The sequence below is a fragment of the Silurus meridionalis genome, chromosome 5 (assembly GCF_014805685.1).
Source record: "Silurus meridionalis isolate SWU-2019-XX chromosome 5, ASM1480568v1, whole genome shotgun sequence".
NCBI classification, from domain to species: Eukaryota; Metazoa; Chordata; class Actinopteri; order Siluriformes; family Siluridae; genus Silurus; species Silurus meridionalis.
The window spans coordinates 28,104,269-28,121,768 of record NC_060888.1 but is presented as its reverse complement, the minus strand read 5'-3'; the positions used below and the strand labels follow the sequence as shown (position 1 = coordinate 28,121,768).

General features: G+C 41.9%; 2 protein-coding genes across 9 annotated transcripts in view; both read left to right on the top strand.

Moving 5' to 3' along the window:
* The window catches only part of si:dkey-172h23.2 (uncharacterized protein LOC393772 homolog), a 21,470-nt gene extending 13,212 nt beyond the window's left edge, over positions 1–8,258 (top strand). Inside the window, exons 4-7 of the mRNA XM_046849321.1 lie at positions 1–256; positions 2,886–3,069; positions 5,818–6,010; positions 7,503–8,258. The exon at positions 1–256 is cut by the window's left edge and continues 50 nt beyond it. Coding sequence (XP_046705277.1) covers positions 1–256; positions 2,886–3,069; positions 5,818–6,010; positions 7,503–8,258 — 1,389 coding nt within the window. The remainder of the gene's footprint in view (positions 257–2,885; positions 3,070–5,817; positions 6,011–7,502) is intronic.
* A 99-nt stretch (positions 8,259–8,357) lies between these two features.
* akap13 (A-kinase anchoring protein 13) overlaps positions 8,358–17,500 on the top strand; it is a 36,634-nt gene continuing 27,491 nt past the window's right edge. For all 8 annotated transcript variants that reach the window (XM_046849309.1, XM_046849311.1, XM_046849310.1 and 5 more), the window contains exons 1-2: positions 8,358–10,560; positions 13,545–13,597. In XM_046849309.1, the coding sequence (XP_046705265.1) occupies positions 8,358–10,560; positions 13,545–13,597 (2,256 nt within the window). The remainder of the gene's footprint in view (positions 10,561–13,544; positions 13,598–17,500) is intronic.

Below are 17,500 nucleotides of genomic sequence, written 5' to 3'. Positions count from 1 at the left end.
GGTGGTTCCGTCGACTCTGTGGCTGAGGAGCGTTTTCAGTTTGTCCATGACCTGGCTCTGGACATGGCTCACTTCCTGCTGAGTGCAGCGACGCACAGGGATGGCCTGGAGGGGGTGCTGCTGCTCACTGACACACACCTTCCGCTACAAGAAACCAAGAGGCTCGACCAGACGCTAACGCTAGCACTAAAGCATCTCCGACTACCACCGGGGTGGAGCGTACTGAGCCCTGACATCAACACACACTCTGGCATAGGTGCACACACACACACACACACACACACACACACACACACACACACACAAACCGGCACAGCTTTACACAACCTCACACTCCTGTACAGCCACACACACACACAAACAGACTGGCACAGCTTTACACAACTGCGCACACACACACACACACACACGAGTTTGAGAACGAGTTGGTTTGGGAATGGCTTTGGGAATGGGTTTGGGGTGTTTTCAGATTTGAGCCACTAGGTGGCAGAGTGTGGTGATGTTTTATGTTTCAGATGAACACGGTGTTCCTGCTTTATTACACTGAAGTGCTTTTATAAATATATCAACTCGATCTTTACCAGACGAAAAGTTCTGTGGACTTCTGCGTTATTTTGATCTGTAAACAATAAGATTGTTATAATATGCAACAGGAAGTTGTTTGTCTCTGTGTGTTTGTATGCTAAACTTCCTATCTGTCTGTCTGCTTCTCCTGTGTGGCATATTAGCATATCTGAACTGTCGGTATAATTTCTGTTTACTTTCTCTGTGTTGCTGCTTTTCTGTCTGTCTGTCTATTTAGTTTATCTGTCTGTCTGACCATCTATCCAGCTTTTCTGTCTGTCTGTATAAGGTCTGTATACTTGTCTCTTTCTGCTTGTTTGTCTAACTGTCTGGCTGTCTATACACTTCTCTGTCTGTCTAACTGCCCTATCTAAGTGTCTGTCTGTCCACCCAGGTGTCTGTCTAAATTACTGACTTTCAATCTGTCTGTCTAATGTCTAGTTGTTTGTCTGGATATCTATCCAGGTGTCTGTCTGTCTGTCTGACTCTATATCTTTGTCTGGCCAGCCATCAATCTGTCTTTCTGACTGTTAATCTAGTTATCTAGTCTATCTGTCTGACTATCCACTTGTCTGTCTGTCTGTCTGTCTGTCGAACCCTGTCTGGCTGGCTGGTTCATCAGCTGTTTTTGATGTCTGCCTGTCTATCTGTCTGACTGCTGTTTATAATTGCAGTTTATTATCTGTCTATTCGTCTGGCTGTTTGTCAGTCCAACTGTCTGTCTGCCACTTTATATAGCTGTCTGTCTGGCTGTCCGTCTGTTTGTCTAGACGTCTGCACAGCTGTCTGTCTATTCACACGTCTCTCTGCCCAAATGTTTGTCTGTGTATCCACATAACTGTCTCCATCTGTCCAGTTGTTTGTTCCCATGAATTTTTTTCCCTGTTCACCCAGCCGTCTGTCTGATAGTCTGGCTGTTTGTCTCCCCAACTGTCTTTTTCATTCCCAGTTTTATTGACCTGTCTGTCTCTCAGTAATGTCTCACTGCTGCAGCAGTCTGATGTTGTCTCGTTTTGAGAACAAACTGTCCTTTTATTTCATTCGTTCTAAAATAAACATTTCTCTTTCGTCATGCGTAAATGATTTATTTGTGCGACCCTTGCCAGGGTTACAGAGGCTCTGCTCGAAGCCACCACTGCTTTCTTCTTTCTGATTGGTGGAGCTGTGATGTTCAGAGGGTGAGTGGGAGGGGCTTAACATGCAGAGTCTCAGTGTTATCAGGCGTGTTGGTGTGGGTTTTATGCCAGCTGTTTTCACGGCGTGGGGATTTCAGGGAGAAGGTAACGACTCGCACCGAGGCTATTCCCAAGAGCTGTAGTATCCCGGACCTTAGCTAATGCTAACTAGTAGTAACGTGGAAGTTGTAGGGATGTTAGTGTAACTGTAGCTGTGTGTGTGTGTGTGTGTGTGCGTGCTTTTTCTATCATGGTTTTGGAACTTGTTGAGGAACAAAATTGAAGTTCTATCCAGAACTCCACAGAGCTGGAAGAGTTCCTAGAAAAGCTCAAAGGTTATTGGAAAAGTTCTTGCATTGTTTGTGTTTTATAAATGAAGATGTTAGTGAATGTCCAGCACTCTGACAGGCCTTAACATTTATGCTTATACCATTCTTTAATGTTTAGTTCAACTTGATCCTGCAGAAAGATCTAGACTTTGATACAGGAACTGAAAATGATACTTGAACTGTGCAGCGGGAACTAAACTTGGCCTCAGGTTTCTAGAAATTTACTTTTTTGTATAAATTTTTGTTGTAACTAAAAAGTTTTCGTTGTATCCAGGAAGAGTCGGATTCTGGTTCTGTAGGTTCTGCTTTAAGAAAAGAACAAAATGTTCTTGTAAGACAATTTTAACAAGTTGTTTTAACAATTCTTTTTGACTCTTTGCATCTCAAAGGTTCCTGGAAAGGTCCTTAATTCCTAAATCAGCAGTTGTTGAAAATGTTTTGAAGTTTTGAAAAAAAGTTTCTTCAGTTTTTAACCTACTGAAATAAATCTCTCGGTCCTCATGTTGAAAGTTCCTGGATTGCTAATGTTTTTCTGCGTTCCAGACAAAAAGTTGGACAGTGTTTTGACAAAAGTTCCTAAATAAAGGTCCTGGGTTCTTGAATATTCTTTTTACTGCGTGAATACGGTGTTGACGTTTCTGCAGTAGAATCTTGACTTCCTAACTTTCTGGTTATAACGTGTGAAACAAATTATTATTATTATTTATTAATAATAACAGTATTATGTTGTTTAGTTTCTCAGACCTGATGAATGTTATAAACTTGTGGTATTTGAATTCTTTCCTATTTAAGGTTGTTGTTTTTTTTTCCTGGTTAGATTTCTGTCCTCAGGAGACGCTGCTGCACTTTGCGGCTCGTCGAGGTCTCCGGAAAGTCGCTCTGTTCCTCCTGCAGCAGCCTGGAGGACGAGACGCTCTGCAACTTGCCAACAAAAATGGATACACACCTGCCCGACTGGCACAGAGCAGAGGACACACACAGCTACAACACCTGCTCTCAGAGTGAGTATGCGCACACACACACACACACACACACACACACTGGCCAGATAGAGTAAAGTCTAGCTAGTTCATATCCATTAGCCTTATCTTTTTGGTCATTTGTGAGAGGAAGTTGGTTTATTGTTTAAAAGTAAGTGTGTGTGTGTGTGTGTGTGTGTGTGTATTGGTGTATACATGCAAACTATTGTATGTTCCTGCAGCACCAGTGGCTAAAAATGTCTCTGCATTACCGTGGCAGTTCTGTCTTCCTGCCCATCATAGAAGGATGCGTGTGTGTGTGTGTGTGTATATATGTGTGTGTGTGTGTGTGTGTGAGGTGCTTTGTAACTGAGAGAGGTTTCAGTAACACATTTATCGGTTATTTCAGTTATTTGTGTGAGGTTTCAAGGGTGTGTGTGTGTTTATGTTCAACTGTGTGTGTGTGTATTTATGTTCAACTGTGTGTGTGTGTGTGTGTGTGTGTGTGTGTGTGTGTGTGTGTGTGTGTGTGCTCATTTTGCTCTGTGCTTTAGTACGTGTGTCTGACTCAGTGGTTTTTTTTGTTTGTGTGTGTGTGACTTTGTTGCCATGGCAGTGACTAATTTTGATGTTAGTTAAAAAGGTCTTCTTGACTCAGCCTGTTGCTAACGCGAGCCTTTTCCTGCACAGACCTGGTGAAGTGTAAAGATTAGCGATAGCACTAATTTGTCAGGTTGCACAGAGGCAACACTTTTGGGGTAAAAAAGACATGAGACAGGAAGTTATTTGGGTTTTGGGAGTGTCCTACTTCCCTCAAAGCATAATCATACCCCGGATATGCATGGGATTTTATTTTATTGACAGTTACTGATAATCATCAGCTTTTCTAAATAAGCAAATAAATAAGTAAATAATTAAATAAGTAAAAGTGATGCATTCTCTTTAAAACGCAAATTCCAAAAAAGTTGGGATGCTGTGTAAATGTAAATATAAACAGAATAATGATTTGCAAATCCAAATGTTGAAACTGAGCAAATGAACTATTTGAAAGAATAAATAAGGTAATTTTGATTTTGGCTTGAACACGTCTCAAAAGGTTTTTTTCAGGGCCGTGTTTCCCACTGTGTAGCATCATGTCTTCTCTCTGTATACATGTGGGAACTGAGGAGACCAGTCTCTGAGGTTTCAGGAGAGAAATATTGTCCCATATGTGTCTGATACAGTATTCTAGCTGCTCAACAGTTCTGGGTGTTCTTTGTTGTGTTTTTTGTTTCCTTAATCATTGATGGTTTTTAAATGGTGAAAGGTCTAAACTGCAGCAGGTCAGTTCAGCACCTGGAATCTTCTTCTACGAAGTCATGCTATTGCAATAGATGCAGTATGCAGTTAGCATTGTTCAAATATACAAGGCCTTTCCTGAAAAAGCCGTTTTCTGGATGAAAGCATTTGTTTCTCTAAAACCTGTTTAAATCGTTCAGCATTGATAAAGTCTTTCAAAATGTACAAGCTGCCCATTCCACAGACACTAATGCTCTCCCATAATATCAGAGCTGATAACAAGCCAGATGGTCCCGCTCCTCTTTAGTCTGGAAGACATGGTTTTCATGGTTTTCAAATAGAAATAAAAACTTTGATTCGTCTGACAACAGAACAGTTTTCCTTTTTACCTCAGTACATTTTAAATGACCTGTGGACCAGAGGATTTAAATCACTGGCCCCTGAGGACCCGATGATGCATCCAGTATTGATTTTCCCTGACTGGTTTCTCCAGATTCTTTTGCTCTGTTTATCTAAGATTCTCTTATTTTTATACCCATTCATGTTACCGCCCCATTGCCATTTAAGCTAGTTTTAAAAAGATTTCCTCCAGCTGCTTAATTTTAATAACAATACATTTTTCCAGACTTAACTTCAAAATGGCCTTATGTTTTGCTTAAAATTGTACATATGAAAAATTATTTTATTGGGAAAATAAAATGTGGGTGTAAAGATGTGCAGATCATTGCTTTCTGTTTTTATTTACACTTACAAAATGTTTTAACTTTCTTGGCTTTGGGATTGTGTATATATACATTTGTTAAAGATTTAAAAAATGGCATCAAGGTATTATTATATAAATAAATAAATAAATAAATAAATAAATAAATAAAAATAAATAAATATATGTAATTAAGGTGAAGCTTTAAAATAGTAGAAAGTGTGGTATGACTTAATATTAATAATAACAATTGTCCGTTATTTAGATTAGAATATGTATATCAATATTTAATGTATTTATAATTTAATAAAAGTAAATAAAATTAAATAAATGTGATTTAAATGAGGCCGAATGGCAGGATGTGTTTTTCTTCTGCTTCTTTCTGTTTTTATTTTACATTTCTTTTATTTTCTACTCATTTAGCAGAAGTGTTTATTTCCATGTATTGTGCTGAAACCGGTTTTCTACAGTATTCACACATGGGATGCACGTCTGGATAACATGTTACAACACATACACATACACACACATGCACACGCATGTTGTCAGGTTCACAGGAGCATAGGTATATAAAAGAGAGACACCTTATTATACACTCTGTCGCTCTCTCCAGGTGTGTGTGTGTGTGTGTGTGTGTGTGTGTTGAATGTGCTGTGATTGATAGCTCAGTGTGTTATGAGAGAAAATGAGAAAGAGAGGGTGTGGTTCTATGTAGGTGTTGAAGGTGTGGTGCCTCTGATTCACATGGGCGTCCTGTGTGTGTGTGTGTGTGTGTGTGTGTGTGTGTGTGTGTGTGTGTGTGTGTGTGTTAGGATTGAGAATTCACCGCACCTCGAAACGAAAGCACCCAGGCGGTGTTACCCAGCAGGCCGAGCATTCCTGCACCACCCGAGGCTCAACACTTTCACGCTGACGGTAGAGAACGAGGCAGACGGAGACGCTTCAGACCTTAAACGAGACGTGGAGGAGCTGCGGCGCTACGCCCGCTCTCACCACCACAGCAAGGTAATCACCTGTACCTTACACCACCGAGACTTTTTAAGTAGTGTGTGTGGCGAGTCGGAGTGTGTGTGTGGCGAGTCGGAGTGTGTGTGTGGCGAGTCGGAGTGTGTGTGTGGCGAGTCGGAGTGTGTGTGTGGCGAGTCGGAGTGTGTGTGTGGCGAGTCGGAGTGTGTGATGGAGAATCAAGAGGCAGCTGTGACTCCGTGTTTATGTAGGAGGTGGAGTACAGTACATGCACTCTGTTTACCTGTGTGTGTGTGTGTGTGTGTGTGTGTGTTGATACGTCTTTCTATACATTTCCCAATTATTTGGCAACCAGAACATGCAAATGCTGAAAGATGAAATAAATAGAAGTAAATTAAGATATTAATAGAAAGATATAAAAACATAACATTGTGTTTGTGATGTTTTGTTTTTACTGGTACATTCTCAACCAATCAGCAACAAGCACTGTTATTAACTCCTCCCTCAGGGAGTGCAAGCAAGAAAGAAAAGGTCTGAAAGTTTGTTGTATTTGTATCGCTACGGGAGGTGGAGCTCAGTGATTAAGGCATCGGACTATGGATCGGAAGGTCACAAGTTTAAATCCCAAAGCCACCAAGGTGCTGGTGTTGGGCCCTTGAGCAAGGCCCTTAACCCCCAACTGCTCAGTTTTCAGTCACTTTGGATAAAAACGTCTACCAAATGCCATAAATGTAAAAAGAAAGTTTTCAACCAATCAGCAACAAACTCATCTAATAATCTAATAGCCCCGAGTCATCAATCCTGTACAGTCACAGGTTTATGTAAACGTTCTTGCCAAATCGTGCTTGCCAAAAGAAAAAGGGAAATATATTAAAAGAAACACACACACACACACACACACACACACACACACACACACACACACACACAGGTAAACAGTGCATGTACTGTAGGTGTATCCACCTCCTACATAAACATGGAGTCACAGCTGCCTCTCGAATCTCCATCACACACTCCGACTCGCCACACACACGCTCCGACTCGCCACACACACATTCCGACTCGTCACACACTCGCCAAACACTCCGACTCGCCACACACACACTCCGACTTGCCACACACTCGCCAAACACTCCGACTCGTCACACACACACGCCGACTTTTAGATTTACTAACACCATAAATGCAATTAAACTATTGATTAGTTTTTTATTCATTTTAATGCATATAAAATGTAATATTTGGCTTTATTTTATTTATTGGGAATTGTTTGTAAAAAAATGTTTGTTTAAAAATATTTTATCAAAACAAATTTCACAAATTAAATTAAAAATAAATATATAAATAAATATATAATTTAAAGAAAATGTAAACTTTTAAATTAAAAAAACAATCATAAAAAAAAAACTTCATTAGATCTTTCTTTCATTTTTTTCTCTCCATTTTTCATCTTTTCTTTCTAATTTCCTCTTTTTTTCCATCGTGTTCTGTGTTTTTTAACCTCTCGGATCTGCCCTCTGTGTCTCCTCAGGCAGGATCTCCGAAGCATCTCCAGTCCCTGCCCGTGATCCTGAGCCGGGATTTTGTTGCGGTGACTCCCTCTGAAGTCGCCTCCCTCCAGAAAGCGTCGTCGTGCGAACATCAGGAAGTCAAGACTGAGACAGAAAGCGGCCGGTGTACGAATGGCAGCACGCGTTCAGAGGAGGAGGAGGTCTCTGTGGAAGCTCAGGCGTCCCACTTTAATTCTGGGAATTCTGAGACACGGACTTTGGGATTAGAGGGTGCGGGAGTGTGTGTAGGCAAGCCGGAGCACCTTGCGTCTGTCAGCGGCGTTTCCTGTACAGAGCAGCAGCAGGAGGAAGTAGATAGCGAGCCGAGAGAAATCAGGGAGGCGCCTCGTACGCTGGCCGATTCCGAGACAAAGGTGCAGGATAAAGTCAAATCTGGCAACACGATGGGTCAGACGCAGGGACTCCTCCCTGAGAAAGAAGAAAAGAACGAGGCGAGAGGGGACTTACCAGAGGAAAGGGAAGGAGAGTGTGACTCCACGAAGGAAACCGGGAAAACGCGTTCCCAATTTTACTTAGATTTGGATGTTAATGCATCAGAAAAAGCACCGGAGATCCAGGTCCAGGAAACAGGAAGCGGCAACGAGGTCACGTTCTCCACAAAACTGGATCAGGACCTCAGTGGAATTCAGATTCTCAAAGACTCGCCATGGCTCCAGGGCCGGTCCATGATGTGCACCTCAAACCGTCTCCGGATGTCCACCAGCTTCCAGATATGACTTCAGGAGACCAAATTGAAGCTCTGCTACAAACTTCAGAACCGTCAAGCTTAGTTTCCATTCAGAAAGAACCTTCTCCACTGTGCCAAGACCTTGCCGATGCAGCACCAGGAACCAGCTGAGGGATTAGTGCTTGATGTTCCCCTTGTGGCTGAGGAACACATAAGAGAAACTCAAATGGATCATCAGACTTTATTTCCTGAGACTGAGGAATGTTTTTTGCCAGGTTCGGAAAGCGATATCCAACATGAAACTTCTCAAATGCCTACCAAGGAACCATCTCAGGAGCATTGTGAGCCACAACCTGACATTAAGCACTTTCCGATCATGGATCCCATGGACCAGATCGGAGATCCAGGAAGCTCATATCAGTCTCTGCTCTTTGCTTTGGACCAAAGGTCAAAAGTTTCTCCTGATTTGATGTCTGAAGAAGCAGGATGTGGTTTAGAATCGAAGCTTGAAAGGGAACCAGTAGCATTCCAGACACCTCCTGAGTCGCCCTGTGAGTATTTCTCAGTCGATGGTTTCATCAAAATGAATGATTCCATTGAAGAGCTATTTCCAGCTTCTGTGGAACTTAGCCATGCTGCAGGTTCAAGAGCAACCATGGAGGTGGGTGAGAAGGTGGAAACGGAGATGCCAGAGTTGTGTGAAATCTCAAAAAAGTCTCCTGTAATGATTCTGTGTGGTTCTTTCTCCAAACTGACCATCAGGGGAAGCCCTCCTAATCTTCATCTTGACAGCACAACCTCAGAGAATATCGAGAGAGAAGCAGTGAGTGCTGGTGATTCAGAAGCCTCCACTACACATTCCACAGAGATAGAGATGGAGGAGACCAAAGAGGAGGTCATGAAGTTGGAACCAGAGTTTGTCGAGAAGTGTGAGAGATCAGAACCTTCTCAGATATCGGCTGAGGGACCACCATGTAATTCTGTATTTAAAATAGAGAACCTTGAAGGAACAGCAGTGATTGAACATGACCAACCTCCTGAATATTCTGATGTTCAGGAGAAGTTGCTGAAGGTGCCTTCACAGCTCGGTGAGAACCCAGAAATTGCATCACTGCCTTGTGAACCGTTATCTCCATCCATTTCAGTTTCTAAGAACATCACCGAGCTGCATTCTGAGGTCATTAACCAAACATTTGGAGACCTACAGCCTGAACTTGTGACATCTACAGAGACAGTTGTAGAAACACCTCATATCCCTCATTTGGAAGTTAACAAGTTTAAGGAAGATACCATAGAACAATTTGAGGGCATGACCTCTGAGGAGAGCATTAGTGGAACTCCTGATGTCCCTCATGAGCTCATTGCATCATCTGGGGAGACAACTGTGGAAACATCTCCTGACCCTCTTCCTGAGGCTAAAACGTCAGAGAAAAGCACTCAAGACCAACAACCCAAGATCTCTGAGGATAGCAGTCGTGAGACATCTCTTGACCTCCCTCATGATCTCATCACATCCTCAGTAGACACAAGTGGAAAAGCGTCTCATGTTCCTCATCCTGATATAAACAGACATGAAGAAAGCAACCATTTCAAGCATCTTGATGAAAGCAGAAATGACCTTCATGACCTCAAGCATGAGGTCACATCTTTCCAAGAAAGCATTAGAGGAACTCCTGAGTTCAATCATGATCTCATCACAACTTCTGAGGAGGCAATCGGAGAAACATCTTGTGAGGGTAACAGATCTCAGGAAAATGTTCTAGACAAACAAGCTGAGTCCATGAGCTGTGAGACGAGAAAAAATGAAACATCTCAAGATCCCAATTTTGAGGTCACAACCTCAGAGTGTGACCTTGAAGGCCCAAATTATGAGCTGATAACATGTGGAGAAATGGCTCTTGAAGAGCAACTTGAGGTCACATCCTGTGAGGAGAGCATCGGACAAACACCTCATCACACCCAGTGTGAAGAGAAAGCCTGTGAGGAGAACCTCAGGACCACACTGGACTTCATGAGCACTGAGGTGGAACGCTGTCTAGCTGAAGCTCCAGTTCACACGGAGACTACGAGTCTGGATGCTCCGGTTTCAGGTGATGATTCAGGTTTGGATCTAGAGAACGTTCCCACTCCTGGATTAGTTCAGATCTCAGATCTCGACCAGCCAGTGGATTTGGATAGTGGTAATGGATTAGATATGGATGTCTGCTCTTCTGTGGAAGTGAATAGTGGATTAATCCAGGATGTACCACCTTTGGAGAATGTTATTTGTGAAAGTGGAGCCCTGGATGAGGAGAAACATCAGGCGAAAAAGGAGGAAGAGGTCGAGGAACCAAAAGAGGAGCAAATAGCAGGTGAGACGAGATTAAATATCAGTTCCAGGTCAGGAGGGAGATGTTTTATTGTGTTGGTTTGTTTTTATTCCATGCGACTCACTGAGGTCGTTCATCTGCTCACACGCTGACGTCTTGGTGACGTTACCTTCACCCACGTTCACGTTTGTCTCGATGACCTCGTGTCTCAGAATAGCTCCTGAAAAGCCTGTTTAGAACAAAGCTCTTTGTGAGAAGGTCCTGCTCAGGGCCGTAAAGTAGACGGAGAGCCGTTATCGCACTTGTGCACACACACACACACACACACACACACACACACACACACACACACACACAATAGCTTTTGTTTATTCTTTATTTATTTCTATTTTCAGTGAAGCGTGTTCATCATCATCATCATCATCATCACTTATAACAAAAAGGTTGACGCACATCATATTCATTCGTTCGTTAGATTCCATATAATTAATAATCAATTAATTAATTATTCTCAGATTAATGAATTGATTATTAATTATATGGAATATTTTAAATTAATTAAATTAATAATTATGATTATTGTGATGATGATTATTTATTAATTTATTTACCAATAACAAAAATAAACCATTATGTAAAATCCTTCTAATGATTATTATATAATTGTCTATAGTGATTTATCTGTAAAATTATCCTTCCAAAAAAATACAATAAAATTTCACTCGCTCCACAAAACATTTATCTTTTTATACAACAATTTTATTTTATATTATTCTATTATAATTATTATATTTATATTATTCTGTGACTCTACAATGTTTTCTGTAACTGTTTGTATGTAGAATTTAAATCATATTTAATATTTAATAGATAATTTCCTTTACTTAAATATTTACGGTAAATAGATCATTGTTATTCGTGGTCGTCGTTGTCATGGTAACGGCGTGTTTGTTGTGTGAGAAGCGTTTATCTTCTCAGAGTTAAAGACATTTAACTAGACTTTACTAAAAAACATAAACGCGTGGGTTTATTTACATCAAGACCCTGAGAGAGAGAGAGACACAGAGAGAGAGACACAGAGAGAGAGACACAGAGAGAGAGACACAGAGAGAGAGAGAGAGAGACACAGAGAGAGACACAGAGAAAGAGAGACAGAGACACAGAGACAGTGTGTGGATGGCTAGAGAAGGGGAAAAAACTGAGAGGGAGGGAAAGGAATAGGGTAGGATAAAGGTGGAGGGAGGGAGGGAGGGAGGAGGGAGGGAGGGAGAGAGGGAGAGAGAGAGAGAGAGAGAGAGAGAGAGAGAGAGAGAGAGAGAGATGTTCTGGATGGACAAAACGAGGGATAGAGAGATGGAGGGTGAGATTGGGTTGGAGTGAGGAGTGGGAGAAATAGGGATGGATAAAGAGAGTCAGAAAAATGGAGTGTGTGAAAGATGGATAGAGTAATGATATGTGCAGATTGTGTGTGTGTGTGTTTGGGGGTGGGGGTGTTAGGTGTGTTTGGGGACTCGTGGGGTTAGTGTGTAATTAAGTGAGTGTTTATTATTAATATAAAGTTGATGAACGACTGAAGCTGCGGTTCTGGTTTGATGAAGGAGAGTTTTGCTGTGGAATGTGAGTGTAATGAGAGAAACGACTTCCTGAAACTTCCCTCAAGAGAAACTGAAGAGAAACTGAGCAGGAAAAGAGAACATCATCACTGGAGTGTTCACATATAGAGCATCTCACAGCGATATCAATAAGGATGTGTGTGTGTGTGTGTGTGTGTGTGTGTGTGTTGATTATTCCTCTTACACCACAGCACTTTGTCACAAATCAGAGTTTTTACCTAATTAAAGGACATCACAACTGTTTTGTCACCGTGAACGAGCCGTTGCCATAGAAACGATAACGTGTTAGTGGTATAAACCTGCACTACTCTCAGAGCTGCTGTTCACCATCACAGCAAATCAAACACACACACACACACAAATGCACACAAACACACTCCAAATCATACACACACACCCAATCATACATACACTAATACACACACCCCTAAATCATATATATACACACACACACACACACACACACACACCCCAAATCTCACTCTCACACACACACACACACACACAAATACACACACACTCCAAATCATACACACACACAATCAAACACACACTAATACACACACAATCATACACACACTAATACACACACACACACACACACACACAATCATACACACACACACACACACCAAATCATACACACAATCATATACACACACACACACACACAATCATACACACTAATACACACACCCCAAATCATACACACACACTAATACACACACACACACACACACACACACACACACACACACAATCATACACACACACCAAATCATACACACACTAAATCATATATACACACACACACACACACACACACACACACACACACACACACACACACACACACACACACACACACTAAATCATATATATACACACATACACACACATATACACACATATACACACACAAATCATACACACAATCATACACACAATCATACACATAATACACACACACACACTAAATCATACACACAATCATATACACACACATACATACACACACACACACACACACACAATCATATACACACATATACACACACCAAATCATACACACTAATACACACACACACACACATACATACACACACTAATACACGCACACCAAATCATACACTAATACACACACACATACACACACACACACACACACACACACACACACACACACACACACTAAATCATACAATCATACACACACACACACACACACACACACACACAATAATACACACACACACACACACACGTGATGTTTGACTCGTGGTGATTTATAAGCCTGGGCTGAGAAATTTCTTCTCCTCACGATTATTTTCATTTTATTGTTTATTTTGTAAATAATTTCTGATATTTTATTGTTGTGTGTGAAGATGTGAACGTTGTTGTGATCACACGCAGGTGATGTGGAACAATCCGGAGTCGAGACAAAGCGCACCCCCCAGAGTGATCAGGTGAGTGTCTGTTCCCTTTCTCATTCATTCCCTCTCTCTCTCTTTCTCTATCTCTATCTTTCCCTGTCTCTCTCTGTCTCTCTGTCTCTCTCTCTCTCTCTCAGGGGGAAGTGTGTACCAGTGTAACTCGTCTGTCTGCATTTACGCCTCATGATGTGTTTTTATCTTTACTACTCTGCTCTTCTAGAAACATGTATGACTTGTATATGTGTGTGTGTGTAGTTGTGTGTATTAGTGGGTGCATGAGTGTGTATGATTTGGGTGTGTGGGTGTGTGTTTGGGTATATGATTGGGTGTGTGTGTATGTTTGGGTGTGTGAGTGTGTATGAACAATGAGTGTGTGAGTAATATGATTGGGTGTGTGTGATTTGTAGTGTATCATCTTCTTTCGGCTTCTCCCATTAGAGTTTGTCACAGTGAATCCTCCGTCTCCACACCCCTGTCCTCTACATCTGCCTCTTTCACACCAACTACCTGCATGTCTTCCCTCACCACATCCATAAACCTCCTCCTTGTTCTTCCTCTTTTCCTCCTTCCTGGTGTCTTCATCCTCAGCATTCTCCTACTGATATACCCCATGTCCCTCCTCTGCACATGTCCAAACCATCTCAATCTCACCTCCCTCACCTTGTCTCCAAAACGTCCTACATGCGCTGTCCCTCTAATAAACTCATTTCTAATCCTGTCCATCATCATCACTCCCAACGAACATCTCAACATCTTCAGCTCTGCTACCTCCAGCTCCACCTCCTGTCTTTTACTCAATGCCACTGTCTCTAATCCATACAACATCTCAGGTCTCACCACAGTCCTATAAACTTTCCCTTTCACTCTCACAGATACTCTTCTATCACAAATCACTCCTGCTATCACTCTTCTCCACACTCCACCCTGCCTGCACTCCTTTCTTCACTTCTCTAACACACTCTCCATTACTTTGCCCTTTGGTACCTGAACTCCTCCACCTTCTCCACCTCTTCTCCCTGTAACCACACTCCTCCACTGCCCTCCCTCTCATTCACACACATGTACTCTGTCTTACTCCTACTGACTTTTATTCCTCTTCTCTTCCTGAATCTCACACTACACTCTTCCTCCTTCAGTTTCCACCATCTTATTCTTCTTTCAGTCCTCACTCTCCTCCTCTTCTTCTTCACCTCCAAAACCATCCTACAGACCACCATCCGATGCTGTCTAGCACACACACACACACACACACACACACACACACACACACACACCTTACAGTCTCCAATCTCCTTCAGGTTTCATCTCCTACATAGAACAGTCCACCTGTGTGCACCTTCCTCCACTCTTATACGTCAGTGTAATTGTAGTGTATGATTGTGTGTGACTGTGTGTGTGTGTACATACAAGTGAATGTGTGTATGAGTATGAATGTGTGTGTGTGTGTGTATGTGAGTGTAGGAGTGAACATGAGTAAGAGTGTGTGTGCGTGTGTGTGTGAGAGAGAGAAAGAAATGAACACTGGCTAAACCCCATTTTCTCCTACCAGTTTTACTATATGACGTATTTTCAGATCTGAAGTCGTGACCTTTGACCTGGCCCGGGGTCAGGCATGCATGTGAACGCTCTGCTCTGAGTTTTTATGTTCAACATGTGACACGTCTTTTTTATTCTGGTTTGAAGACTGTTTTAAAAAAAGTGTAGACGTCCTGCAGGGACACTGGGAAAGAGCTGAACCTGAAGCAGGAAGTAGCTGATTAGCCAACAGGAAGAAGGTCACTACACCTCAACACTTCAGTGTGTCATTTCCCTGCACGCTGTCGGATTGTTTCCTGCTCTTCTTCTCACACCTACTGAGTTTCCATTCACTGTCTCGGTGTGTGTGTGTGTGTGTGTGTGTGTGTGTGTGTGTGTGTGTGTGTGTGTGTGTTTCCATCCTGATGTATCTCCACCAGCTATGAAATGTAGTGTAAAAACGAAACAAACACCTCATTAGAAACGTCTCCTGCTGTCTAGGGTGGAAGATGAAAGGAAACGGTGTGATGTCACTGTGGATGAAGAAAGTTTCTGGTGTTTAGAATTGGGTTTTACAGCTGTTCGAGTCGAGCTCCATGTTCAGGTTACTCAAAAAAATATATAACTCATGTCCAGTATAACTCGCGTAACAATTTCACGTGTCAAGATTTTGTAAGTGTTGAAATAAATCTATTTCAAGTTTTGAATATTATATGTGGGCGTGGCTTATCAGTGCTTCATTCCAACTGGTTGGTGAAATTTTTGATAGAGAGTTAACTGACCAGGAAGTGGAGACCAGGACCAGGACCAGGAAGTGGAGACTCCAGTAAATGCAGGCGTATTGTCCATGCAACTGTGGAATAATGGAAATGGCTCGACATTCATAATTACTGAGCTGCTTAAAGAACCGACGTTCAACATGTTCATTAAATACCAACTCAACATCACGCATACTTTATAAGCTAATTATTACTAACTATTAAAGTAAGACATGAAGTGCAGAAGAACATCTGGAATTTAATAAGGAAGTAAGGAAGGGTTACTGATCAGAAGGTCAGGGGTTCAAGCCTCAGTATCACCATCTCTTGGGCCCTCAAGCAAGGCCCTTAGCCCTTTGTGTGCTCCAGCGGTGTAACGTGACTGACCCTGAGCTCTGAATTTCACTGTGCTGTGACGACAAATAAAGGCTGTTCTTCTCCTTTCCTAAGGATGGACATGCATATGGAAGGAATGGAAATGGATGTAAGAATTTAGGAAGCACATACATAAGGATAGAAATGTATAAGGAAGTATGGACATAAAAACATAATAAAGGAAGAAAATGCATATGGAAGGAACAAAAGGAGGAAGTATGGAATTAAAAGGAAGGAAGGAAGAAAGGAGGGAAGGGATGGAGGGACAGTAAAACAGCACATACATAAAGAAGGAAGTATAAAAGGAAAAAGTATGGAATGAAGTACACGAAAGGAAGGGAGTATGAATGTAAGAAATGAAGAAGGCACCTACATGAGGATATCCGTACATAAGGAAAAGAAAGAAGAAAGGAAGTACATCTGGAATTAAGGAAAGAAGTACAAACATTAGGAAGTAAAAGAAAATATTCATTTCCATTATAAACACTGGAACTGTACAGAAGGACAACATCCAGAACATCCAGAACTCTCTCCAACATCCCCTGAAGTTTTCCTGGTCAGGTAGCGGGTCTTCCACATCTCACTCACCAATCCGAGTGAAGGAGTGTTAAGCCCCGCCCACCTGATGATGACTGAGTGTAAAGGAAAGCAGTGTATTAAAAAGCTGAAGGTGTTTGTGAAACACAGTGTTTATGTGGAGTGTGTGAGATGTTCACCTCTGAACTCGGAGTGGTTTTAATCTTCATTATCATGGAGTTTTATTCTTTATTTTAGAAAATCAAGACCCAGACAAGTTATTTAGTCTAAAATCATGCTTTTTGTTTTTTTCTTGCTTATCGTTCCTCTGGCGCTCAGAACGTCACTCCGCTCAGATCCCTGGCTTTCACATCAGCAGCATTCGTGAGAAACCTCGTTCGGGCATTTTATCTAAAGAGGCTTTGGAGATAAGGAGCCCGAGGCCGAGGCTGAGCCGCTCCGTCTGCTGGACGTTTCTCTTCTGTCTGAGAAGCTGGAGTTCTGATTCTCACATGATTTATTCTGCAGTTTACTGTACAGATACAAATAATACACAAACTATACAACCAAATGTTTGTTGACACCTGACCATGAGACATTGTGACATGATCACATTTGCTCTTATAATGAGCTCCACTCTTCTGGCGAGATTTGTGGAGATTTGTGGAGATTGATTAAACCATTAGTGTGTTAGTAACATCAGGTGCTGATGTGGGTGAGGTGAGAAGGTTCCTGGGGTGCAGTCAGCGTTCACATTCATCCCAAAGGGTTA